Source organism: Centroberyx gerrardi, chromosome 1 (genome assembly GCF_048128805.1).
Source record: "Centroberyx gerrardi isolate f3 chromosome 1, fCenGer3.hap1.cur.20231027, whole genome shotgun sequence".
NCBI lineage: Eukaryota > Metazoa > Chordata > Actinopteri > Beryciformes > Berycidae > Centroberyx > Centroberyx gerrardi.
Window position 1 is genome coordinate 8,901,852 of NC_135997.1, and position 26,721 is coordinate 8,928,572.

The 26,721-nt window shown below is 40.4% G+C and overlaps 1 protein-coding gene across 1 annotated transcript; it reads left to right on the forward strand.

Annotated features, from left to right (window-relative positions):
* The first annotated feature begins 1,264 nt into the window (after positions 1–1,264).
* scml2 (Scm polycomb group protein like 2) lies at positions 1,265–25,441 on the forward strand. Its single transcript, XM_071900421.2, has 14 exons — positions 1,265–1,292; positions 4,799–4,899; positions 5,268–5,336; positions 6,465–6,535; positions 7,137–7,371; positions 7,948–8,036; positions 8,701–8,944; positions 19,377–19,693; positions 20,046–20,175; positions 20,350–20,556; positions 21,349–21,519; positions 22,244–22,459; positions 23,057–23,211; positions 23,549–25,441. Exons 2-14 carry the CDS (start codon positions 4,878–4,880, stop codon positions 23,672–23,674), a joined length of 2,052 nt encoding a protein of 683 aa, XP_071756522.1. The 5' UTR covers positions 1,265–1,292; positions 4,799–4,877; the 3' UTR covers positions 23,675–25,441.
* Positions 25,442–26,721: the final 1,280 nt, after the last annotated feature.

Genomic DNA, 26,721 nt, shown 5'->3' on the forward strand with positions numbered 1-26,721 from the left:
AATTGAATATTCTTGGTTAAGAATATTTTATTATTGTATTTTATATTTTATGTTTTTTAAGAAGAATACACTGATTACACCTGAAATCCCTTTGTAGAACCATTTCAAAACGTTGGAGCAGTAATATTAAGTTTTCATATCAAAGCATGATAAAAGGCTTCTATTTGAAACCATGTCATAATTTAAGGACATACAAGATAAAACGCTTAATAGAGCCGAATATATATACATTTACTATAAATATATTTAGGAAATAGATATATATAGCCTAGATATAACTATGATTATATACACCCTGACAACAATGAACTATTCCAAGCCACTGAACATTTTTGGGAAAGTGTAGACTGACTTTTTCCATTACTGTGGGCTACTTTATTGTCAGCCACACACATTTTACATGTAACTCAGACTCTATAGCTGTACAGAGCCTTATTCATTATGGAACATTTGGTCTCAATAACAGCCCTCGCCAAAAAAAGAGATTTCCCACTTAGATTTGTTACCACATTTGTTGTTTGAGGCTAGAAAAAAAGAGAGAAGAAACCAAAAGAAATCTGTCTTTGGTTCGAGTTGAAGCCAGGTGTTAACCAGTTTACCAGTATAAATAGGCACAAACCACTACAGAGCAACTGAAAACCTACACTTTGTTGCAGGGTATCTTGTTTTCAAACCTGTGGCTATCCATGGGAAGGTTTGCTGAGCGTGAATAATCAAGACTCAATCAATCACTAAATCTCTACATATTTTCATATTTTCCATGTCTTTTTCTCTATCTAACAATATAAAGGCAAAAAGATTTTCAGTGTATCTCTATCTTCCATCTTCATCTTTCTCACTCTATTTGTTCATCCTCAAGGCACTGAACGGCTTTGTGAAGGTATAATCTGACTTTTTTTCTTTCTTTACAGTGGTCTGCTTTATTGTAAGCCATTCACATTTTACCGTCCAGTGCCTGCAGGTATTTCAGCTCTTTCATTCTCATCAATTTCCCCTGGATTACAAGACGAACGGTTAAATCCTTATATGTTTTCGTTTCCTCATGCCATGCAGTTTATTATCAAATACCAACACAAAACATTTACGACCTAGTAAGGCAATCAATTAATAATTCTTCCTCTTTTCTTTTTTCTTTCTTTCTTCCTTTTTTTTTTTTTTTTTTTTTTTCACCTCCAGTGGAAAAATATGAATTACAGCTCTGCGTGGTGGACATGCGCGGAGGTGCAGCGAATATGGCGGCTTGCATCTGATAGAAAGTGAGGAATCTCCCATCAAAATACCTTGTCCAAACGGTGGGTATGGCTCATGTTTCATAATTACTTCCATGTCTTACAAGTTATGGGTTTCACTCTCGTTTGTTTTCCGGGGTGTGATCAAAAGCGAGCAGTTCTCTTATAATTGTAAATGCAGTGATAAAAGAGCATGTGTATACTGTATTTCTTGCAGACGTAGAGCTTGGTGCGTACACCTACAGTAAACCATTCAACTCTGCAGATTTCGCACCGCGTTTTATTTACTGAATTCCTCCAGAGAATTAGGCTACAAGAGCGGAGAAAACCGGTTCGGCGTGAATCCCACTGACTTATAGTATCACGTCCGTTGTTATAATGTAGCGCTGTGTATAATGAGCGCAGTCCCGCCCACTAAATGTGATCATAACCCAAATGAAAATGCGTCACACACTTTTCTTCAAATTTAATTTTACGGGTTGTATCCTCTGCCTCTTCAGCCTTTTCCCCCCGCAACCTAAATCATGCACATGGCAAATAAAAACGGGCTTATTTTCCACGACACGACACCTACTCCCACGAAGGAATGACATGGTTGTGTTGCTAAAATATTAGGCCAAACAACTGAATAGTGGCAGGAAACTTGATGTGGGAAATTGATATGAAGCCATGTCACCATCCTATAGGTGACGCCCACTTGTGAACAGCGCAGCGGCTCACACCCCTCAGTCTCACAGCAGTAACATGATCTTTAATCCTCCAGTCTACAAATTATCCTCTCTAACACAGAGACAATGCCAGGCGCGCATGGCCGAGCGGCTGCTTCTAAATTTGGTTTAAAACGATGTAGGATGATTGCATTAATTGGCAAATTCACAGCTTGGGTCGCCAGTGAAAAAGGCAAATTCCCCCTTTAGTCCCACACATGGAGGTGGTGGAGGGGAAATCCACCTCAACTCACTTTACCCACTTGTTTAGGCTGATATTAACTCTTTATGGTGTAAATTCATGGAGTATGCACCATGAATTTACATCAACCTCATGTAAGTTATGTGCCTTTAAAGGGAAATAAACAGAAGTTAATGCTTTTCTGTGAATATAGCTGTTTTTTGTTTAAATTAGTGGTTCTTTACCTTTTGCAGATCACTGACTACACTGATAGTTTACCCACCTCTCTATTTACCACTTCATCACTGGTCTAATAGAAGAATAAACTTGATTTTTTTATTGAGTTCTGAGGTGGCTAATGCTATTCCTAGTTTACCCTTCTCATAGGGTAAATAACCTTATAATTGATCAATAATTAGGGCTATTTCTGTCAAATTAGCCTCTCTTTCAACACTGTTACACAGAGACCATTTTCCAGGAAGGCGTGTCAGCACATCACCTGTGGGCTTAAGCAAATATTCTGGAAGAGCAGGACTAGCAGATAGAAAATTAGCAACTTCCTCATTCCATCACAAGTCAAAAGGTCTATATTGCGCGCATGTCTGTAGGAAATATGTAAAGAAACTTAATACAGGTGCAAATTGCATCTTAAAGTTGGGCTTAGTGACATTCTAGCTTTAATTTAACAGAATTTGTAGATACTGTGTTATGTTATGAACTACAATGGAAAATATTATGCTCGATATAACCTACTTTGACCTTACTTGTTTCATGCATTGTTGATGTTACTGCAAATTAAGTTTATAATTGCTGTGTTAAGTTACACACTAAAATAACAATATTTGTGTGATTATCAAATAGGATTTAAACTTGAGTTGTTTTTTTATTATGCAAAAACGCTTCATAATGCAGTATAAATGAATGTATTATGTTGCCTTTTTTTTTTTTTTTTTAAGTTTGCATCATTATAACTTAGAAACAGTTTGGGCAAAGTATGACTTTTTTCCTATTTTTTTTTATCTTCTTTTCTGATGGAAAAGAAGATAAACATTTTGACAACTCCTCTTGTCAAGCAGAAGTTACAGCACCTTGAGTCAGTTTTCAGATCTTCTCACTATTAGGGTTTGTGAACATTACACTAATCCTAGATCAGCGCCTGCCTGAGTGGAAATGGAGGTAGTAAAAATTAAGTGCTTCCTGGTCTGCTGGGGGGTTTTGTCTGACCCTCTTGAAGGAGGCAGACAGACCAGAGCAAACACACAGCCAGTCTGGAGATGGGCGAGGAGCAGAGCTGGAATCCTTTTCATGTTAGCCAGCAGCCTTCCCCACATCCACACTTCTTAATGGCTTTTTATGGCAGCTTGGAATCTTTATGGCTCCCGACTCAATGGGATTCACAGCTAAGACAGAGGGTCTGGAGAGGGAGGGACAGCTAGGATACACTGCAAAGGTTACAATGTTTGAGACGAGGAGAGGAGACATTGTCTGGCTTCTGGAGGGCTTTTAACTTTCCATTTTCTGGATTTCATTTTGGAATTTATCACTTATTTTGAAGCTCTTGTTCCTTGGCTTATTTATCTGCTTTTTTTTTTGAGTTGGCACCATGTAATGACTGCAGGAAGTGGGACTATGCTCCATGTTATTGTAAACCTGAACCAGATTATTCTACCAGATTTCCACTGCAGACAGTGTGGTAACAACTGCATTGTAATTCTAATATTATCTTTAACTATATTGAACTGTATTTTTGGAGGATTTTGACAGTGCATCATGAGTGAATGTTGTCTCTTACTAATAGATCCTATTCCACATCAGTATAGAAACGAAAACACAGCGTCAGTATTTCAGTCTCTTTTGCCAGAGGAGCCTGTATGGACTTGTGAAACAACATAGCATGCTATTTAGTGGACACTGTTATCTAGAGTGCCTTACATTAACATGAGTACAGACATTTGTAACATTTTTGGTGTGATATTTTTATAAATATTGAAATTCCAGCAATTATGCACAATTAATAGAATTCGACGTTTGCATTGCGATATAATGCGTTCTATTATGACTGTTGCATTTTTGATGTGTAAAGTTTCAATAAGTGAGGAAATATTATAATCTGTTTATAACCAAGATATGAGTAATGGATTTTGATAATGCAATTACAAAAATATTCAGAACGGTTACCTACAGTTACTGAAGGAAACCCTCATTAAATCAAACAAACAAAAAAGCACAGAAGTGTATTTGAAGGGAAAAAGGCACATTGATTGTGAAGTTATGAACATGCATGCAATTTTACACAGAGATGATGATCGTAACACTGATCAAATTACAGTCTGGGAAATTGGAATGAATTGTGAATTTCAGTTTATAATCTATTGATTTTTTGGGGTTTAGGGGGGCTATCAAAGGGTTATTCAAAGTTAACCAGTGCATCATGCAACTGATTACAGTTTTAAGAAGGTTACGTGTAATTCTGTAATGCATTACATATTGGAGGAACAAACAACAACACAAAACAAAACAAAACAAAACAAACACAAGCAAAAAAACCTAACTAACACTAACAGATTAATCAATTACACTCCCAAGATTTTTACCCACAGTATTGGCCTACCATGGGGTTTTGCATTCTGGTAACTTGGATGTTGTGGATGAACTCTCTGGCCTGCCTGTGTCTCCTCCAGTGTATGTGTAGGTAACCGGCGAGGTCCCTGCCTATCGGACTTCACCTCATTTGGAGCGGTACATTTACCACCGGCCACCATGGGCAGAACACCGCACAGAGGTAAAGAGTTCGGAGCTTCACATCACTGTTCTATTTGCCAGTATGTTTCTTGGTTATCATGCTATTATAGTCCCCAAACTGGTTCTCAAATTTACTTTTTTAATAACAAGAATTTGGTCATCTAAGTTATAACCACAATAAGATCATATTTGATAAGAAATATGATACATGACTACAAGTGTCTACTGAAGTTTCTTATCAGACAATTAGAATTTGTGTTGTTTAGGTGCAGTTATTTAGTCATCTTGCCATGTGCTCTCAGATCCATAATAATCACAAATTATATGGCTTCATTCTCATAGTAATTACCTTCTGTATATTGGTAACTTCCAATTGCTGATGACTGGTTGAATGACCTTTGATTTCAGACCAAAAAGAGGAGAAGAAGGAGAGACGAAGCAGCATCACAGCAGGCTCTGCCCTCGACAAATCTAACGGTGGGCAGATCTGATCTCTGGCCTGTTCCTCTTCTGTCTCGATCCTTTCATTAACACTGTGGTCTGCAACCTTTTGAGTAAATAGTTTCTCCTCCAGCCAGTTCTCTCTCAGTGTTTGCATTAACAGTGATCAGTAAACTATTCCAGTTCTGTCTAGAACCTCTCAGAAACACCAGGGCCAGATTCACAAAAGCGCTCTTAAGACAGCTCTTAAGAAGTTGCCTAAGAAGAATGGAAGTTCTTCTAGAAAGTTCTTAAAAAGGCTCTTAAGAGCAATTCTCAAATATTTCCCTAAAATTAGTCTCATCAATTACAAACTTATCTTGGTTTCTTACTTAGGAACTTCTCAAATAGGGCTTACCTAGCAACTGTAATGTAAACAGGCATAAAAGGGGGATTTTCCTCTCTCGCTGTAACCTAAACTGTAGCACTTTCATCTTGAAAACAATTTGGAACAATTATTTAGGGTGGCTATATTTATGGTTTGCCTAAATATGTAACTTTGAGTATAGGAAAAGGCTCAGATGTTGGCTACTGCCTTGTGGCTAAAGGCCAATGAAGTGTCCAACTTACTAACTTGTTTTCATGAGACATACACCAGTGACAAGCTAAGCTTAATAATAAAATGTTAAGCTTAAAATTTAAGATCTAGTAAGTAAAATTATTAATACTTTGAAATACGTACTCAATTGTCTAAAATTTGTTTAAATGTATTAATTTAGAGAGTGAAGTTTTCTCTGCAACAATTTTAAGACAACTGGAAAGTTCTCTTGAAGAAAAAATTCAAGAAAAAATTGGAGAGCTTTGCTTTCAAGAATCCCTTTCATTTGTCTGTGTTTTCCTAGGAAGTAAAATAAGAAGTAAAGAAAATACTTAACTATTTTGATGAATCATTTTCTTAACTTTTTTCTTAAGTCTAAAGTTACAAAAAAGTAGCACTTAAGAAGATTTTGTTTTTGTTTTTGTTTTGTGAATGCAGCCCCAGTTTGTTTAGGTCATTTGTTTCTCGTTCATTTCAGTAACCGGGAGTAACTCAGCCGTGCCGTATTTCACACTTGTGTTCTACTCCAGTCAGGGTCGTAATTACAACTTTTCAGTAATCAGTAGTTTGTTCCCCCCTGTTTCTAGAACCATTCAGTTGGGAAGAGTACCTGAAGGAAACCTCCTCCACTGCCGCCTCGCCCAACTGCTTCAGACAGGTAACTGATCATTAAGTCGCAATTATCAAACCTATATCAGACCTATATTGTTCAGTTTTCATGATTTTGTTTTCAAATATAGTATGTCTCAAGAATGTTCTTCATGATATTTTGTAAATAGATGTAATTTAGTTAAAAGGGTATTATTGAAGGAATTTGAAGACTAATCTCTCATATCGGAACATGCTCCTCTAATTCAAATGAGGTAAACCTGCTGACTGGGGGCTTTCCAGGGGGTTTGTCAGGTCAAATGCTGCAAACTTGCCAGATTGGAAGGATTTTCGCAACTTTTTAGTGAGGAGAGCTAATCAAGACCTAGTCCAGTTGTGATGCGTTGGCTGGAGTTAGTCTGCAACTGCCTGCTAAAGAGGATGGATTTTTAAAAATGACATAACTTTAAATCCACTCAAACAAAATCAAGTTTTTACAATGTCTACATTAATCATCTTTGATCATTTGTGTATATAAATAGACAAAGATTTGAATTCCTATGATAGGGCCCCTTTAACATCAAGAAATACAAACATTCAATAATAACCATCCTTATTATACGTAAGAGTGCATGATAATGAATGAAAGACCCTTTGTCTGACCCGTCCAGGCCAGGATCCCCCCCTCCAACGACTTCAAGGCAGGTATGAAACTTGAGGCGCGTGACCCCCGCAACTCTAACTCTGTGTGTATCGCCACGGTGATGGGCATGATGGGTACTCGTCTGCGCCTGCGTCTGGATGGCAGTGACAATACCAACGACTTCTGGCGATTGGTCGACTCGTCGGACATCCAACCGATAGGAACCTGTGAGAGGAACGGAGACATGCTGCAGCCTCCGTTAGGTAAGCCAGGCCTTTGAAGTGTTAAAGATAGCAGTGGGATATTAATCTATTTTTATAGCACTTTTCTTAGAGCAGTTATTTCAGTAGAGCCTCATTTATCTGAGCTTTTGGTTCGGAGTTTGGACAAGTGAAATGTTTGAAAAAGTGAAGTACATAGAAAAAGAAATGGTGGACTAAACAAATATGTAATGAGTTACTTAGTTACTTATTCTAATAGTAATAAAAATAATTAAGGATTATCTAGAATTTAATTGAGAAATTTTGTACTGCCATGTATTTCATTCATCTACAATTTGGTTCACTTTGTTGGTGAATTGGTGAAATGGTGAATTCATTTAAACTTAGTCTGTGAAATTTAGCCTTGTAAGAATATTTAATAATACAATGTTTATTTATTTACTTCTATACCTATGTAATAGCTATATGGAGAAAATGTATAATGTATAAAGGACATTTTGACTCATGGGCAGTAAGTTTACTCATAGTAGTAACTGTCACCTCTGAGCCACCATCGATCCACCCTAACATATTCACAGTTAGAGGAAGTCTGACCTGTTGTTTTGACTGTGCGCTCAGGTTTCAGGATGAATGCCTCCTCATGGCCCATGTTCCTCTTGAGGACGCTGAGTGGAGCAGAGATGGCCCCTGCCTCAGCTTTTAAGAAGGTATTGACAACTGGAGGGAGCGGTATGGGTTTTTAAAGGCCAATACAATATGAATATTTTATTGAAGCTGCTGATAGGCTAGCCGATATTTTGTGCCAGTATTCAATATTTGTAAATGTGACCATTTTCATGCCCCCAAAATTCCAAGCATTCAGTGTTTCCCCCAGAATTTTGTTGTCAGGGTGGAAAAGCCTCTGAAACAGCATTTAGACCATCATTGGACATTAAAACTCCATTGAAACCCGTACTAATCAAATTGTTTTTTGGGTTAGCAGCTCTTAAAGGCACCCATGCATTGGTAAGGAAACTCTGAGATCTGTTTCTGCCTTTAAATGAAGATTGTTTTATTTTACATAAAACATTATTGAACAGACTGTATTCATGCATCTGTGCTCAGGGAGGAACCTCCATCATATTGGAGGTGGATAACATTGACCGGCCTGCGTCCGATATTTAATAAAATCCCAAAATTGGCCCGATACATCAGCAAAGCGATATATTGGTCTAACCTTAGTAGGTACTGAAGTGAAGTGTTAGGAATGCACAATCACTTTTGCATGGCTATCGTTTGATGGCCAAACTGAGAGGCTGTGAACGTATTTATCTGCTTGTTTATGCATATGTCTTTGTGTCTGTGTGTGTGTGTTTGCACGTGTGTGTGCAGGAACCAGCCAGCCCTTCTAAGAACTACTTCCAACCTGGTATGAAGCTGGAGGCAGTAGACAGGAAGAACCCCTACCTGATCTGTCCGGCCACAGTAGGGGAGGTCAGGGGTCAGGAGATCTTCGTCATGTTTGACGGCTGGCGGGGAGCCTTCGACTACTGGTGCCCCTTCGACTCCAGAGACATCTTCCCCGTCGGCTGGTGCGCCCTGACAAAACACAGCTTACAGCCACCTGGGAACTTCTGTAAGTGCTGCTTTATGGCTGTATTTTTTTCTTTCCGTAGTTTTATTCTTGTCATGCATTGTGTGTATTGTGTATTCAATTTTGACAGATGCTCACACCAGCATATGTCCTTGTTGTAACTCCAATTTTGGTGATTTTCATGTTTTAACTCGGATTGAAGGATTACACAGGGTTCCTACACAGGTCTGGAAAGTCTGGAAATGTATGGAAAAAGAATTGGGTTTTTTAAGTTTGCAAATCGCACAAAAAGATTTGGAAAATTATTGTTATAATGTCCCGATGTACATGCAGCTACACATTTCCTGTTGTTTAGACCCCTGTCATCTCAAATATTCTGGTATTTGTTACTGTGAAAAATAATCTTCATCATCCATAGAGTGATATGGCAGTTAGTAGGGACAAGATGACTTCTACCTAAATTGTATTGAAGACCAAAATCTTCAAATCAAATCAAGAAAATAAGGTCTGGGAAAAGCATGGAATTTTGAAATTGAAACTGTGTTACATGCTCTCCTGTGGGTTCAGAAAATTCGACCGCCCTTGGTCTGATGAAACCCTTTTAAAACCCGCTGGATGAACTCAAAAATGCATGGTGGTCAATCTGAAAACAAGGCTGTTTTTCTTCATTCCTGATATTTGGGAAATACAAGTTTTCCACCCGTCAGCGACAACGAAAATGCTAAAATCCACTTGTGTTGAGAGCGAATTTCTTCTGGCTTCATGAGATTTGTGTTCAAATCTTGTTTGTGCTTTTTTTTTATGTCCTGCCACCATGGTACATGTGGGACATTATGTCGTCATGGTGACGTCTGTGTATGTTTGTCTGTGTGTAGACACATTCTTGTGAGCACAATAACTCAAGAGCAACAGCCTACATGATAGAAACTTACATAACATACTTACACCACAGGTTCCCCCTATACAGAAGATGATCTGATTAAATTCTGGAGCACCTTGCTGCATAAATGTGCATATTAATGAGGAAAAACTGATTTTCTTGAAACTACAATAACTCCTTAATGCTTTAAGATCCGGAGTTCACATGTGTTATGTGAAGACAAGTATGTTGACATAGAAATATTTGCTAATTAATGCATTGATTACCTTAATTGATGTCCTCTTTAGCATATCTGGTTATGTGAATTATATCATGGTGATTGTGGCGGGACATTAGGCAGCTAAGGTGCCTTTTGTTTTAGATTGAGGTTCCTTTCCAGACTCTTGAGAAGATTCAGATTAACAGATGGTTTTAGATGGTCATCCTAACGGAGTCACTGCAAGTCTGCTCATGTGCAGCATTTGGGCTGCAGTGTTTGGTATAAGGGCCAATGTTAAGATTAGTATCACAGACTATTGTTTTATTTCCTTCTTCCTGTTGCTGGTTGATAATCTTTGCCATCTACGGTGGACAGGCATCGTATCTCGGATATTTAAAGGAGACAATCCACTTTTCACCACTAGAGAGCAGCACAAGCACAAATTCTGACGTGTCTGCTTCATTACAGGTCGTAGTTTGAGTTCTGTTTGGCACAGTGCTGGTCCTTGTGATTACAGGAAATACGAATGTTTTCAATGCTTTAAAACAATGTCGTACGTACACTCAGAATGAATTGAGTATTTTGTCAACTAATATTTTGCAGCATAGGCCTACTTTTTAAGATGTAAAATAAAATGTAAAATAAGTGAAAAATAGCGATAACCAGGTCATCTTAGGAAAGACCTAGTCTGAATTTTATTTGGGCCTTCTTGTTCAGTTCTCTCTCTGTTCTCTGGTGAGTCGGCTGGGTTAGTTGGTGGGGTTGTGAGTGACCTGCAGCTCTGACCTCTGCATTGAGTCTGCATAGGTCCCCCGAAGATTCAGCGAGCCTGGCTGAATAGATTTCACTTTCTGAAAGAGGAGTTCTTTCATTTTTGATCTTCTTCTCATATATTTATCTGCTGCTTTACATAACCACAGGCTGTTTTTTAAAAGTGTGATACTAGCCTCAGTTTGGGTTGTTCTTGGCTCCGTTTTGTCCTTTTGAAAGATGTGACAATGCAGTTTGGCAGTTGGAGCAAAGGGAGGGAGAGCAACAATCTGTGATTTTTATAATTTAGCCATGTGTGCCCAGTAATTTAAGGAACAGGATTGATGTGTTTGACTAAAGACTGGCCAGATACATCAAATACATAATTCTCAGGTTAAAAAAAGTGGTATTAATGTGCTGTTGCTCTTCAAGTCCTCTGTTGTGTTAAAGGGAATCGTGCCATGTTCCTGTTATCCCATTTAGTCTGAAACTGCATCTAAAATCTCCTTGAGAGAAGTCTGCTTTGTCCCGTTTTGTTTACTCGCATGTTCAGAGGAACTGGATCCAAAAAGAAAAGTTTTCATACTGACGAAATAAAATGTGTAAGATGTGACCTATTGTTGTAAAATGTGTTTTGGATTAGTGGGTTTATTTGGAGAATAATGATTTGGGGTTTCACTGTTAAAAATAGCGTAATACTCACAGGAAAGCAGCATAGAATAATACAAAGTGGGAATTGGAAGTGGTGTAGATGGGGAGGGGAACAAAAAAGATCTCATCACCAAACAGCCAAAATGAATTTAATTAGGTTCAAAATTTTGCCTCACAGTTTTGGCTCTGTGTATTCTAAGATAGTCTAAAATTTTAAAAGAGTCTAGTATGAATCTTTAAAATGAATTTGCATCTCTCTGTGTGTGCTTTTTTTTTTTTTCAACAAAATAGCTATTCGTTAAGGACAAGTTGTAACCAATTAATAATCCTTATCAGTGTAAAAGCAGCTTCACAGTTTTCAAACCTCAGCTCTCGGTCAGATTAATAATGTATCCTCAATTAATTATCCACAATCCAGAGAATATTTCACATGCACATTTAGGTCATTCATACAAATTAACCTATTTCAGAGATTCTATAATAGTGTGAGTATTTTGACATTTAAATTATGCACTAATCATAATTAACATGAGATATATATAATCATTCTCTAAGTATTGAAATCTAAATAGAAATATATGTAAATCATCGTGACAGCGTTTTTTTTTTGTTTCTAATCACTCAATAACTTCTGCGAAGGATAATAATGTCTTAGAAATAGAAATAATAATTAATATCTTAACCACCCTTCTTTCATGCCTGTATTTCCCTTGTGGTTTACTCACTATTTTCATAACTGTTAGAGAAACACTGGGATTTTATTTATTGGAGGCTTTGTAGAAGAATTTCCTTTATCGGACCAAGTTTGTAAAATGATATTTTATTGTTAAAATTACCGCATTTCATCAACTTTAATCTAGTTCATGTATTGACATGAACGCAACTATAATATTTCTTTTACTTGTTTCCATGGAGACAATGGAATTAAATGATGACTTTTTGATTGCGTTTGCTCTTTATATTTGTTTGGTATCTGACACAAATATGGTGCTTTGATTTTCACAGGAATTTTCATTGAATTTCCTTTTTCATGAATTTCAATTTGAAATCACCATGAGATATGGCAGGAAATTCATATTAGAAAGGATCCCCAAACATGCAGATTTGGCTGGGGCCCCCCAAAAAATAACAAGAACATAAAACCCATTCCCTCTGTGCGTTTATATACTCTTTTCTATTCACTATTTTCTCCCCTGAATGTTCCTGGACCCCACTTAGGGAAATATCTCCCTGTATGTGTCTGTGGAAATTAGAGTTTAGATTGATATTATTAATTTGTGAGGGCAATACTGAACTAATGATTATCATTTAGCACCTAATTATATGGTAATTACATTTGGCAATTACAGAAGTATGTGACTGTGATTTACACTAATGCAGGAATTTAACCTCATCCATAGAGAAAGGTTTACCTGTTTCGTTTTTTTTTGGTAGACATTAAGCCATTTGCCATCAAAACCACTTCGAGAAACGACCCTGGAGTACGCCTGTTTATTTTGAAATGGTGGTTTTTATACTGTTTTTACTACCAGGTGTAGTAAATATCAATCATCCTCATGAATTCTGTACATGCATTACATCTGTTCTAATCCAACAATTTACTGCCCCTTTACCCTGTTGTTGGTATTCATTGGTCAGGAAGCATGTGGCTTTAAATAACCCAGGGCTACAAACTTGATTAATGGGAGAGGTGTGTGTGTGTGTGTGTGTGTGTGTGTGTGTGCTGGTCTGGGTCTGCTCTACTTTCTTGATGGATGACAGTAGTTACATGTCTGTCAGAAGGTCCCAACCATGTTCTCATTCCTTGGGCAGTGAGGCGGTCCAGTTTATAGCCTCCATCCAGTGTTTTTAGTGTCCCATACAGCAGAATGGAGTTGCGCCTGCTTTAGGAGTATAGATCCATACCAGACGGCTTGGCAGAAGAATTACTTTAATCCTTGCGGGTGAGAGGAGCTGTCATGATGTGATGTCCTCACATCTGCTTCTGATCCTGGAGCCGGCATACCTTGCTGAGAGCTTACCAGGACCTTGCTTGCAGAGAGAGTGAGCAGACATTTCCCTTTTTGTGTGCAGTTTGGAAAAAAAAACAACAGGGAATCCCAAAGTACCAGACAACTGCTCTCCTGACTGTGTGTGTGTATGTGGATAAGTGAATAAGGGGGGCTTGGTTGAAGTGTTAATGAGCTGATAATTAGCTGTACATCATGATGAGAGAGAGTGAGAGACTCCATTGTTGTTACTAAATCTATAAAAATTCTAATTACCTTTCATGAAGATTGTCCTGCTGTGACCCTGCTAAATATATTTGTAAGAAGCTACGGAGAATTGCCATAATTACAGAAAATACAGTCTCTTGCCAAGATTGAGTGTCCAATTAGGTGTGGTTATTTTCTTCTGTGTACAGCTTGTTGAGTCGTTGGTGTTTTTACAACTTCTTTCTTGATTTGTTTTAGTGATTGGTTGTTGGTTTTACATTGGGTTAGAATGCAGTAAGGATACTTGTATGCATTTATTTTAGTAGGCACAGGCTGTATTCATTTTTGTCTAAGGCAAATTAACAATTGCAACCTGTTTTTCTACTTTTGAGACATATATGACCTTGTAGATATGTGATTAATTTACTAAATAATTGAACAATAATGTAGGCAGCAACAATGGCATTTTGTTAGCCATTTTGACACTGTTTTTTTTATTATAATTACTAATATTGAAGTATTAGAAATGGGAGAAATAATTATAGTATATAATAATAATTGTAAATATTTGTTCTAAAATACCCTATATATTTCTCTATATATTTATCACTGTCCTCTTCTGTAATTAACTAGCTGCTAACTGTTCTTTTCTTGAACCATCAACCATCTTTGAGATTTGGCACTCACGGAGACAACAAATCAAATTCTCCCTTGGGGATCTGACAAGAATAGACTTAAAAAATACATTAAGAATGCAAGAATTGTATCAAATAATTATATATTCATAAGCAATACCTCATTAAGAAACACCATGCCGCACACAAGCCCATATCAAAGAGGTTCTTTTCCTTGGAACCGCAATATGAGCAACCTTATTACTCCTTTTGGAGGCAGATTAAGATGCCTTTGTCTGATTCACATTAGAGCAGGGACTTTTCCCTCTGAGGCGGTCCGACTGCTTCTGCTGCACATTGTTCCTGAGGCAGAGCAGAGCTGGGGTGATATCCGACTATGCCACTGTTTCCTGACGCTAGACCCTGCCATCTTTCAGCTGGGAGTGTCTGAATAGGCTAGGGTTACACGGGGGGGAACCTCCTTCTGCGAGTGTGTGTGTGTGTGTGTGTGTGTGTGTGTACTAGTGTGTGTATGTATTTCAGAGGGAGAGCTTGCTAATGTGTGTGCATAAACCGGCTTGCACTCTAACTCCAGGAGTTTCCCCCCCTCTCACCCATCTCAATCAGGACTCCTCTGATCCAGTTTAACCTTTTACCCCCCTACCTCCCTCCCCATCCCCCACCCCGTCTTCGGAGCCCCACCGTTAACCCCCCCCCCCCCCCCACCCCCACCCCCGCCCCTCCACCCCCCAATCTCCCCCTCCCCCCAAGCCTCGCTGAGAAGCAGGTGACTGATGTAGACTGTCGATATGGCCTACAGATAACATGAATAAAGGGCTCCAACCCCCCCTCCCCACCTCCACCCACCCACACCCGCTCTTCCTCCTTCCCTCTCTCACTCACTCACTCACTCCTCCCCCTCCCCAGCCCCTATGCAAATCTTATTCCCCCCCCTCCTCCCCTGCTCATTCATTGGGAGGGAAGCTCTGCAGCGGCTTCAACCAGCAGCAGCAGCCAGCAGCAGCGTGGGCTTTGTTGTGGACTACTGCCGGGAGAAAGAGAGAGAGAGAGAGAGAGAGGGGAGAGAGAATTAATAAAGCAGATAGAGACACAGAAAATAGACAATAAAGTGCAGATGATGAGAGTGTATTAGCGAGAGTTGGAGAGGAAAAATACCAGAAGGGAGAGAGGGGAAAAAAACATCAAGACTCTTGGCCAACAAGAAAGAGTTGTTTCAAAGAGAACCAGGAAGCAACTGTACTCAGTGACTGTTATTGCTGCGGACATTACTACTACTACTACTACTACTACTACAACTAGTACTACTACTACACTGCTTGTACAACTACTACTAAAACCACCACCAAGTTCTGCTTTGTTGGTGGGGATTTCCTGGTGAGTTTTATGTGTTTGCTTTTTCCTCTTGATTGAGTGGTTTGCTTTCTAGTATGTGTACTCTTTTGTGCAAAGGGAGAAAAAAAACTTATTTTAAGATTTACACACTTTCTTTTACCTGTACTGTAGAACATATTGCGTTTAAAGGATGTATTGTGGTTTAGGCCTAGCAGACATTTTTTAAGTGCAGTCACGGTGATGTAGCAATGAGATGTTTCTGAAAAAAGGGTTAAAAAAAAGTTTTCACAGAGCTATAGCTCTGTGAAAACTAGCTAGACCTTGTGTGGAAGTGGCTTTATGGGCCTCTTTCTTACATCAGATATTTTCTTTATCAGTGAAACTCCTCCGATAGTAGATAAGGAAATAGAAGCATCAATATATATTACACACATTCAAGTTGAGGTGGATTTAGTTAATGATCCACTCAGTTCAGGAAGTAAACTGAACGGATATTCAGTACTTTACTATGTGGAAAAAGATTATTTCATTAGATTTGATATTTTCCTCTCAAATTATGTTTTGGCTTAGATAAATTACTACAAACCTACACTAGTCTTTACAGTATAGTCTTGGTGACCCATAAAAGGAGGGAACAGAAAGCTAAATGTAGTCTTTGTTGCATGTTCTCTCACTGGTAAAAGTAGCAGCCTCCCAGCTGGGTGTAAATGATTAAAGCTATTGTTTCATACAGTTTTCTTTTCTTTGTTCAGGTCATTGCCGAATGGCCAGTTAGCCAAACAGCATGATCACATTTTGGAATTACCTACAGTATCTTAGTGTGCATTTCTAGACAGAATGACTCAGTGTCTAATAATGAAACAGTATTCTTTTTGGCTATAATTACGCTTTGAGCACCATGTGTTTTTGATCATGTGTTGTCCTTTTTTAGTTTATAGCATCGGGAATTGGTTTGCAAAAGACTCAGGCAAAGATCAGTGGATATCAGACTTTTCTAGTATTCTGAAAATATATACCCATCTTTTACCTACATACAAGATCAGTTTTACCTACAAGATCAGTTCAAAGGTGGCCGTCCACGCAGGTCATGGTGCCACAGTGGTGCTTGAACAAAGTGCAGTCTGAGCTGACTTTATGTAGCCATGGTGGGAATTTGGTACAGAAAAACACAGTATTGTTTGTACTGGAAGCGCTGAAGCTGTTTAAGTTACTCCTTCTTCCACCACCTACACACACATTCACACTCACACACACCTGAGTCTATGGCTCGTACTGAGTTTCTATAGCCATGTGCTTCAGATTCACTCAAAAGAACGGGCCTGACTCCTCAGACCATATGTGTGTGTGTGTGTGTGTGTATGTATGGCTGGATGGGGTGTTTGTGGTGAGGGTGCTTGGCATGTGAGGGTGGGCTGGGTGGGGGTGTAATTAGATGAGAGGCAACTCTGCCGAGCCCTTCCCCCCACCCCCCAGACAGCAGACACACTTCTCAGCGACCCCATTCTCATGCGTGCACACACGCACACACACATGCACACGCACACACATGTTCCCCCGGGCCGTGGCTTACACAGGTCAATGGGTCGAGTTGGAATTATATAGTCATGATCAGTACCATATGCCTCTGTTTTGTTACTCAGTATACATGCTAGGGACGCCTTGCACAGGGCTTTTTTTGGCAGACTTAATCCCTAATTTTTTATTACTAGTATCAAATACCAAACTGACAGATTTATTCTGTATTCATACAAGAGTCCATGTTTCACTTTGTTAACCTTCAGTAGATTTCTTGCACAAGTTGCAGTACAGTTCACATAGAGAAATGTTTTAGTCCTTACTTTGAATTTGTTCATAAATAAACGAGATCCATGACATTATTCAGTAGTATTGAATGTAATGGTACATGTTGCTTTGGTGGCTGGATTACATTTTCTGTTTCATAACAAGAGAAGGATCAGAGAAGGCCACCGATATACTCTAGATCTCCTCTGGTAGAATTAAAACCCGCTGATACCGATTGGTACCCTTCAAACATATTTTGATCTGCCTTTGTAGGACTTACGGGTCCTGCAGCTCAGTCTGAATAAGTGTGCCACTGTGTGTGTGTGCATGTTGGTACTGCAGTTCTTCCTGTGAGCGCGTATTGTGTGGCCGCTCCTGGTGAGGGAGTGAGCCTTCACCCTTTGAAACAAAACACTGTTCTATTCTACTCCCACTTTCACTCATTTCCCAATTAAGCAGCTTTCAGGGTGCCCCGGCTGGCCCTCAGAGAGTACTGTAAGCCTTCCATAGTCTTTCCATATCGCTTCAGTCAAGGAGGCTCTAATGAAAGCCTCGGCCCCTTGAGAGCTTCCACATGCACTCTCAGGCTCCTGCTCTCAAGCAATAGGTTGTATTGAAATAGGAGATGGTTATCGCTCTCTCTCTCTCTCTCTCTCTCTCTCTCTCTCTCTTTCTCTCTCTCTCTCACACACACACACACACACACATGCACCGTGATGATTATGTGATCATATCACAGAGTCACGCTCAGGCTAATGAAGACAGAAGGGGGTGGTGGTGGTGCCACTGCTTTTGTGTTCTTTCCTAACAATGCCTTTTCTCTCACTTTCTCTCTATTTTAACACCTCCACTGATGGGCATGATTGCCGTTTCTGAATTGCAAATATTTCTTTCCTGAGCAAAGTCAAAGAGAAACGGGAGTGAAGGGGCTTATTACCTCCGCCAGCAAAGTTGAAAGGAGGTTAGGTTTTCAACCCACTCTGTCTGTTTGTTAGCAAGATATCTCAAAAAGTACAGAATGGATTTGGATGAATTTTGGTGGACAGCCCCAGGATCTGTTGATTAGATTTTGGTGATGATTTGGATCTGGGATTTCCTGCATTAGACGATTATTGTTTTTTAGCCATAACTATTATGCTGCGTTCACATGCAATTTTCACATGCTATTTTCTCGAAAAAGCAAGCCTGGAAGACAAATGATAAACAAACATAACCCGTTTTACAGAGGCTGCAGCTTTGCAAGTTGGAGAATTGTTCAGCGTTGGCGGAGGTTTACGCTCTACCGAGTGTCTTCTAGTTTAGCATGCAGCCGGCTGGTAGATTGTATGTGCAAGTGATGTCCCATTTTGGATATTATCCCTGTAATCACTATTTTTCATAATAGGAATGTAGTCTTACTGGAAGCAGTAGGTGAATTGAAGTTTGAGGAGAGGTTTATCAGTCAGGTCTCTGGGGACTAGTGACTTTTGACTCCTTAGTCAGTTTGGGGCGGGGCTAAATACAAAGGACCTGCCAATCTCAGAGAGAATACTGGAAAACTGAAAACTTATCTCCTGCGCAGGAACACTCAATTATTCATTATTCCCTCTCTGTTTGTCTTTCTCCCCAAATTTCCTCTGCTGTGATTCATTTGAGGGGAAATTGGGCAATCATCATGAATACTTCCCTCAGGGTTCTCTGAAATGTGACATTTCCAATAATGCAAGCCATGTCTTGGCTGAAGGATATGTAGGTAGCTACAGCAAAGGCATACTGCTTATGCCTTTGTTTGATCCCTCTGTGTATGGTGAACAAACTAGTTTCTGTATTTGGTTAATTGCTGCATGGTGATTTGGATTTGTGTGTGTGTGTGGGGGGAAGGAGGTGCTTACAAGTGACATGTGCTGCTGATTTGGATTTGAATTTGTTTAATATGTGTATTACACTTGAAGTGTCCAAACTTACGTCATTCTTAAATGTGGATTACAAGTTTAGTAACAATGTAATGTCTTGTCATAGATGCTCCCTAACTCACTCTCTCTCTCTCTCTCTCTGTCTCTCTCTTTTCCAGTTACACTCCCTGGTGCCCTCCTCGCCCCTGTCTCTTCCACCTCAGCCTCGCTCCCCACTCGACGCTCCTCTTCCACCCCCTCCTCCTCCATGCAGACCTCATACCGCCTCCCCAACCCCTTGCCGCCCCTCCCTGTGCGTAAGGGGGTCCGAGGTCGTCGGCCCAAATCCCAGACCATCGCCTTGCTGAAGGCAGCGGCCGAGGCTGCGGCGGCGGCAGCGGTAAATGGGGCATCACAGAGTCCTGCCAGAACTAGCACTGGGGCTCCACTGGCCCCCAGACCACACAAGAAGAGAGGGCCCAAGCCTGGTAGCAAGGTGAGCTGTCACAAGAGTGGTAATCTATTGTGTTGTGGTCCGGTGGCCCTGCCATTTAATGGTCCTTGCATCAGGGCAAATATGACGTTGATATAGAGGAGATGAAGTCTGAGGTGGACTGATGAATGTTGGAGGGAGGCGGTGTTTTTGTGGATTTTTACGCATCATAAAAACACATTGAAGAGAACAGCTTTGCTTTAGAAGTTGCTGCACGTGTTCCTCAGGTAGTGCAGGATATGTGTGCATGTGGTAGAGAAAAATGTTAAGGAGCAACAATAATAAATCATTAACTAACAGCCTATGAAGATTAGAGAGAGTTAATGAGATAGGGTATGTTTGTTTTGTGCTCCAGAGGAAGCCCCGGGTGGTGCAGTCCCTGGGGGCGTCATCAGTTACAGCCTCACCCCCAGAGACCAAAGCGAGCTCCAGCCATGCCTCAGCGGACAACAACCATAGCAACAGCCCAAATGTAGTTTGCACAGGTAAATTAGATAACAGATACAATTCATTCCATATACCGAATGTATTCACACGTGCTGTGGTGAATTCTATCTCAACAGTCGACCAAAATGTTATTTTACTGTGTTGGATACGACACAAAATTGTTTTGTTTTGTTAATTCTTACTCATGTCTCCCTCTTGTTGTGTGGTTCCAGTGTGTGTGTACGTGAACAAGCACGGTGACAATGGCCCGCATCTTGACCGTAAACTAGTGCAGCAGCTTCCGGACCACTTTGGCCCGGCGCCGGTGAACGCGGTGCTTCAGCAGGCTGTCCAGGCCTGTGTGGACTGCACCTACCAGCCCTCTGTGCTGCTGTCCTTCCTGCAGAGCCAGGCCCACACAGGGGGAGAGGTCATCAGAGGTAAACATGACAACTACCACAGATTATTCCATCTGAAAGCAATGTAAGCATAAGTAAGCTGGTTAAGCAAGATTATAAACAGTCTCTAGATAGTTTCCACAAACGCCCATCCATCCTTAGCCAGGCTATAGGAGACTTAGGGAAGCTCCAGTGGAAGGCAGACTACGAAGACAGGCAGTGTTTCTCTGAAGGCAGTGCTAGATATATTCTAATGTATTCCTAATGCCAAATGGAAGGGGCTAGCCTGGATAGGCAATCAGCCAGGTGAAATTGGTTTAAGCACACACTCACAGGGCATGAATGTCACTTGGCCGTGTGTGTGTGTGTGTGTGTTTGGAATTAGAGAGAAAGAAAGAAAGAATAAAAGACAGCGCCTGTGGCAGCAGCTGATGTGAGCACTGTGTCTGTAATGAGAAGTGACATGTGCGTCTAACCTGGTTTGGGATGCTGGGATTGGGTCTCCCTGGGGGGCTGGACTGTGAAGGGATGGGTGTGGTGGTGTGGGGGGCGGGGGGTAGATTTAAGAGGAGAGAGGCAAATTTGTGGATTTGTGCAGGCTTGGCTGGGGGTGGGGGGGGGTGGGGGGTGGATGATGGGGTGAGGTGGGGTGGGGGGGCGCCAAGGGGCCAAAATTGCGGCTTTGGGCTTATAAAGGGAGGGTGCTAACCCTAAACCATCTGCTGTTTCTCTTTGGTTGTGTATGTACATGATGTACGTGTGTGTATGTGTGTGTGTGTGTGTGTGTGTGTGTGTGTACGTAGACTAACTAGCTGTGTATTTTGTGACCTCCAGTGCGGTCGGAGCATGGTATCCGCTACGTGAAGCTGCCCTGCGCCTCCAGTGCCTCCTCTGTGCTGCGGTTCCTGGAGACGATGTGCCAGCATCTGCAGAGCGACTGCCTGTTCAGCTCCCAGCCGTTCAGCCCCTTCAGTAACATACGCCACTACAACAGGACCAAGTCAGGTGGGCACACGTGTGGATCTGCAGGAGTAATGTCTCCTGACAGATGTCTGTATCACATGGAATCATTGTGAAGGAAGGAAGTTAAGAGACAAAAAAGGAAGGTGAGAGGCTTTAGCTTTGGGCCCACTTCCTTATGAACAACAACACCCTCATACAAATAGAAATGAACAAAATGGCTGCTTGTCTTCAGAATCAAAATGACGAAGTTCAAGTGGAAAAAAAAAATATATTTAAGTTTCTTGGATGTGACTAGATATTGTCAGTCAAACAGTGTCACACTGTGATGTCTTTTTCCTTTTTTTTCTGTGGATTTTCTGTTGATGAAGTTTGAGTTTCTGTAGGTGGTGCTCTTTTCTTGGTCTGTTCAGCTATGGTGGCTATCGCTGCTCATGCTAACTACGCAGTTCTGCTTCTATTTATACCTATACCTACCAGACACCGGGTGTTTATAACAGCAAATGTAAAAGCTCTCATGAACTGCTTACAGGTTGAATCACTATTGTGTTGCAATAGAGAGCAGCACAATGGACATTTACTTATATTAAAATGTCTATAAGACATTGTTTCCTATTGAGTAAGTCTTCCTCTGAATCATCTTCTTCTTTGTTTATGTGTTATTCAGTCACGTGAAGAATGTGTACACAGTCCAGTACAGTGCAGCGATTTTTCTGTTTTCTATTTGTGTTTATGGTGTTCATCTCTCTCTCACCCTTCCCTCAACCAGAACCACTGAACCATACTGAGAACGGTCTGCCCAATGATGATTCCACGAAGGACGCCGCTCCCAGCACCCGCTCCCTTCGCACCGCGTCGGACTACCGAGCGCCAAAGACGGAGCGGCCATATTACCCCGGACAGACGCACACACCGCCGCCGCTGCGACGAGTCAACTCCAACCCGTCCGAACTCGGCCCAGTGCGCGCACAGAGACGAGTGGAGGGTAGGGTCTCATGTTTCCAAACACACACACACACATTCATACACACCAGGGTAAGAAATTAACATGTTTTTAGAGGGCATTTTATGGTTTTTGGCATTTTGGTCTTTTTCAGAGGCAGTTTGATTGAACTATGAAATAATAACATCTGCATCCACTAAAATTTGTTTTATTTTAAATCATACCACACATCCCACACTTCTTTTCCACTACTGGAAACTTGCGGCAGGCCTTATAGCCTGATGGTGTTGTTTTCCACTCTTTGTCACCAACCAATCCATCTTCCTCCCCTCAATTGTTGAATTTTTTTTTACAGTATTGGTTGTTTTATTTATTGTTGATGCAGTGTTGAGTTGGCATTTTCTTCACCTATGTTTCTGGCTGCATGCTCATTTCTTCTCTGATCGAAAACCGCTCCTATGAAAACTGGGTGAAATGCAAAAACAGGAAATCTTTTTGCCCATTAATGTTTAATTTCTGTTAATTTCTGACCCTGATACACAAACACATGAGCAGATGGCACGATAATTGGTAAACGTGCTATGTAAATAACTGATTTGATTTTCCTTTCCTTTCTTTTTTTCCCCCCATGATCTACAGCAGCTAGCTCAACAACAGGCCCAGATCATGCGACACAGGACAAGGAGGGTTCAGGCCATGATGCCTCTTCCTGGTCGGTTGATGATGTCATACACTTTGTGCAAGAGGCTGATCCCCAAACCCTCGGCCCCCACGTCGAACTGTTCAGGAAACACGTGAGTATTTTTTTTATTTTCTGCCACTCATTTGCCCTCTTTTAAAACAAGGACCAAACTGATCTGAACCGGGTTCCTCGTCCTGTTTACCACCCTGTTCAGCAGAGTATAGATCCACGCTTTACATTTTCAATCCCTGTGCCGTGTTGTACAGTCGCTCGGTTAAATAAACCGTCCCTGAGCTGTTCCTCTCCAACGTTCGCCGCTCCTTGCAAATCAGTCAGGAGTTTCCACCAATCAAAGCCTTAATCAAGTCATCAGCATTTTGATCGACCTATTCGGAGAGGAAGTGTTTGTAATCTGCCCCCCTGCTGACTGCGTGCTCCTCTCTCCACAGGAGATTGATGGCAAGGCTCTGATGCTGCTGCGGAGTGACATCATCATGAAGTACATGGGGCTGAAGCTGGGCCCGGCGCTCAAGCTCTGTCACCACATCGAGAAGCTGAAACAGACCAAACAATAGAGGATGAACACACTCTTTCTCACTGACACACACACACACACACACACATTTAACAGGGATGTAGTGCAGGGTAAACCTAGACTCACTTTTTTTCATTTGTGGAATAGAGGTTACCCACCTTTTTTAGGCAGACATTTTTATGACATTAATTCATCATTATGCATTATAGTAAGTAGTATCAAACAGATATAAGTTATGTGAGCATAGGCACGACCATAAATGAATGCTTTTCTTAAAATATAGTTGGTTTTGGTTAGTATTGGTGGTGATTTGCCTTATGATGATCACCGATTGGAGGTCATAGTTTACCCAACTTTTAATTTACAACTACATCAGTACTTATACACACTCACACACACACACACACACACACATGTACACACACACTGTAGGGGTTGCAGCTCTTCCTTCCGGATGCCTGGCTGTTAAAGTGCTGGTGGCGAAAGTCTTTAGGCGACCGTACGATTGCCTGTCAGAATTTCAGGATGGACATTCTGCACTCAAGCTTGGGACGGTTAGTTCAGGTACTGGCAGCGGACGACTCCCTGCATCGTTTTAACAATGCAATAACACAACCTTTCTTACTGATCTCTTCTGCCACAGACTGTCGTTTGAATCTGATTTATAAAAGCAGGTGAATGTATGAAGTAATTTGAGCGTCATTGCTAATAGACACAGAACGACTGGAGTGCCTCAATCACAGATGAATAGAGAAGGGTTGAAGGGTTTCATTCCAAAACATCCATTGTACATCCATTTTGGAAAAAATGTTGCCACCTGAAATTAATCAGTGAATATTTCAAAAACACAGATGATTCTGCCCTCAAACACGTCACTCTTGTGTTGGCAAAGGCCATGAGATCGTTTAGTAAGAACAGGCATCAGGATTACTGAAATGGTGGATATCTTATTTTGGAACAAACCTTTCATCTGTTCTGATCTGATGTGTGAAATCACTTATGGAAGAGAGTTCTTTCTCCTTTATCGCTCTGTGATTCTAGTTCTGCAAGACATTCAAGGTTAAGGGTTTCAATTGAGCACTGACTCGGCTATATGATTGTATTATGCTTTGACAGTCTCAATATCAAACGCACACATACACACACATGCACATACACACACAATGACTGGAATACTGTAAGTGTTTATATTAAGATAAAGGTCATCAACTGTCGAGTTACAATGCTGTACAGAAAGTTGAAGCGCTCCTGAAAGCTTAGATAATGGAGGAACTGTTTTGTATATAATTAAGCCAAAAGGTTGTTTTTTGATATCATTTTGTACTGTAACAAAGTGTATCAACCTGTATCAAGCGTAAGTGTAATCTAATTTTTCTGCCTGAAATAGTTTTGTGTGCACCATCAAATAACTACCTACAGGATGATGATGTGTCAGAGTAATTATTCATATGTTCTAGTCTTGAAGTATTTATCTGTTTTTGATGGCAGAAGTACTCATTTTCTGAACATTTCAGAACCATTTTCAAACCAAATCATTTCTTTTGTAGCTCCATTTTCACACCACTGCTCTCCTGTAGTTGTACGAAGTCGATACTTGAAACCGTCTTGCTTTAATGTGAAACTCAGGTTTTAGTAGGGTTTGTTTTTTAGAAGATCATTAGCAATTTGTGTCCATTACTATAATATAGAGTGACTGCACATTTACCAACTATGTATATTTTTTATGCCTTGACATCAATCGCTCCACAGCATTACGTGTGTATATATAAGAGACTTTTTACTGTAAGTTCAAGAAAGATGTTTGTTAAATATGTTTGATATGCATTCACACAATTAAACATTTGTTTACATCATCTTAATGTTTGAGAGCCCAGCACCAGGCCGCCATGGCAGCTTCCAGCCCTTTTTTTAATTTTACTTTATTTTATTTTATTTTCATTTAACCAGGCAAGTCAATTAAGAACAAATTCTTATTTATAATCTTCTTATTTACCTGAGGCAAAATGCCCTTTGATGGGAAATTGGGGGGAAAAGGGACATAAAAAACAAAACAGGGAGAGACGATAAAAAGCAGTAGAAGAAGAAGAAGAAGTAGTTTGCAGAGAGAGTAATGCAGCAGCAACAACAAGGACATTTAAAAGCAATTCATTCATACGGGAAAAGCATACCAAAGCTGGTAGAGAGGTTTGTGTATTAGTATAGTAATTTTACAGAGAAACAGCTTTGTGGGTGTGTGTGTGTGTGTGTGGTGGGTGGGGGTTGTCAAAGGCTCATGGATGTCTTACTTTAGGAGAGTGACAGTCCAATAGGAGTCATTGTTCAGAAGATCAGCCAGTTCAAATGCCTCACCAGCAGGATTTGGGATAGATCGTCTCCCAACGACTCCTCCTACTGATTCTTAGTTGTCTGCATCATGAATGAAACGTATTGTTTCCTCATTAAGAAGAAAGCCGCAATCACAGCAGAGTGCCACTGTCAGCCTGCCACTGGCTTACATAATAATTTATTTGATTGACACTATTTTTTTCACCCTGTAATTTTCTGTCTGAGCTTTTGTTCAAGAATGTATGTGAATATATAAAAATCTTTAAACTCAGGACCACGGATCAGGGGAAGAGCCTGAGATGTTGCTGTGTGGCTGGTTAGCTCACACAGACACAGGCTACTGCCCAGTATTATTTGAAATGTTAACTGGTAATGGTTTAAAAGTAAGTGCTTTCTAAACATGGTAAGTCTCTGAAACGAAGAGAACTGTTTGCTTGTCCTAGAAATGGAAAAGATTGAAAATATTCCCCTATGATACCCCAGATAAGAATAAGAATAAGAATAAGAGTAAGAGATTAGTCCATCAGATCCCTTTGGATTAGTCCATCAGATCCCTTTGGATTAGTGGGTCTAGATCTATTTTAAAAATTTGATTGGCCCTGTTTAAGTTGAATTTAGTGTAAAAAAACACCTAGAATTAATGGTGAGTGTGGGTAAAAAAATGTTGGACCAGGTCTGTTTTTTAAAGAATAGTGAAATTGACTTGTATCTTGGTAGTGTTGGACAGGTTGAGAATAATCCAAACCTATGCCAGGAGTCCAA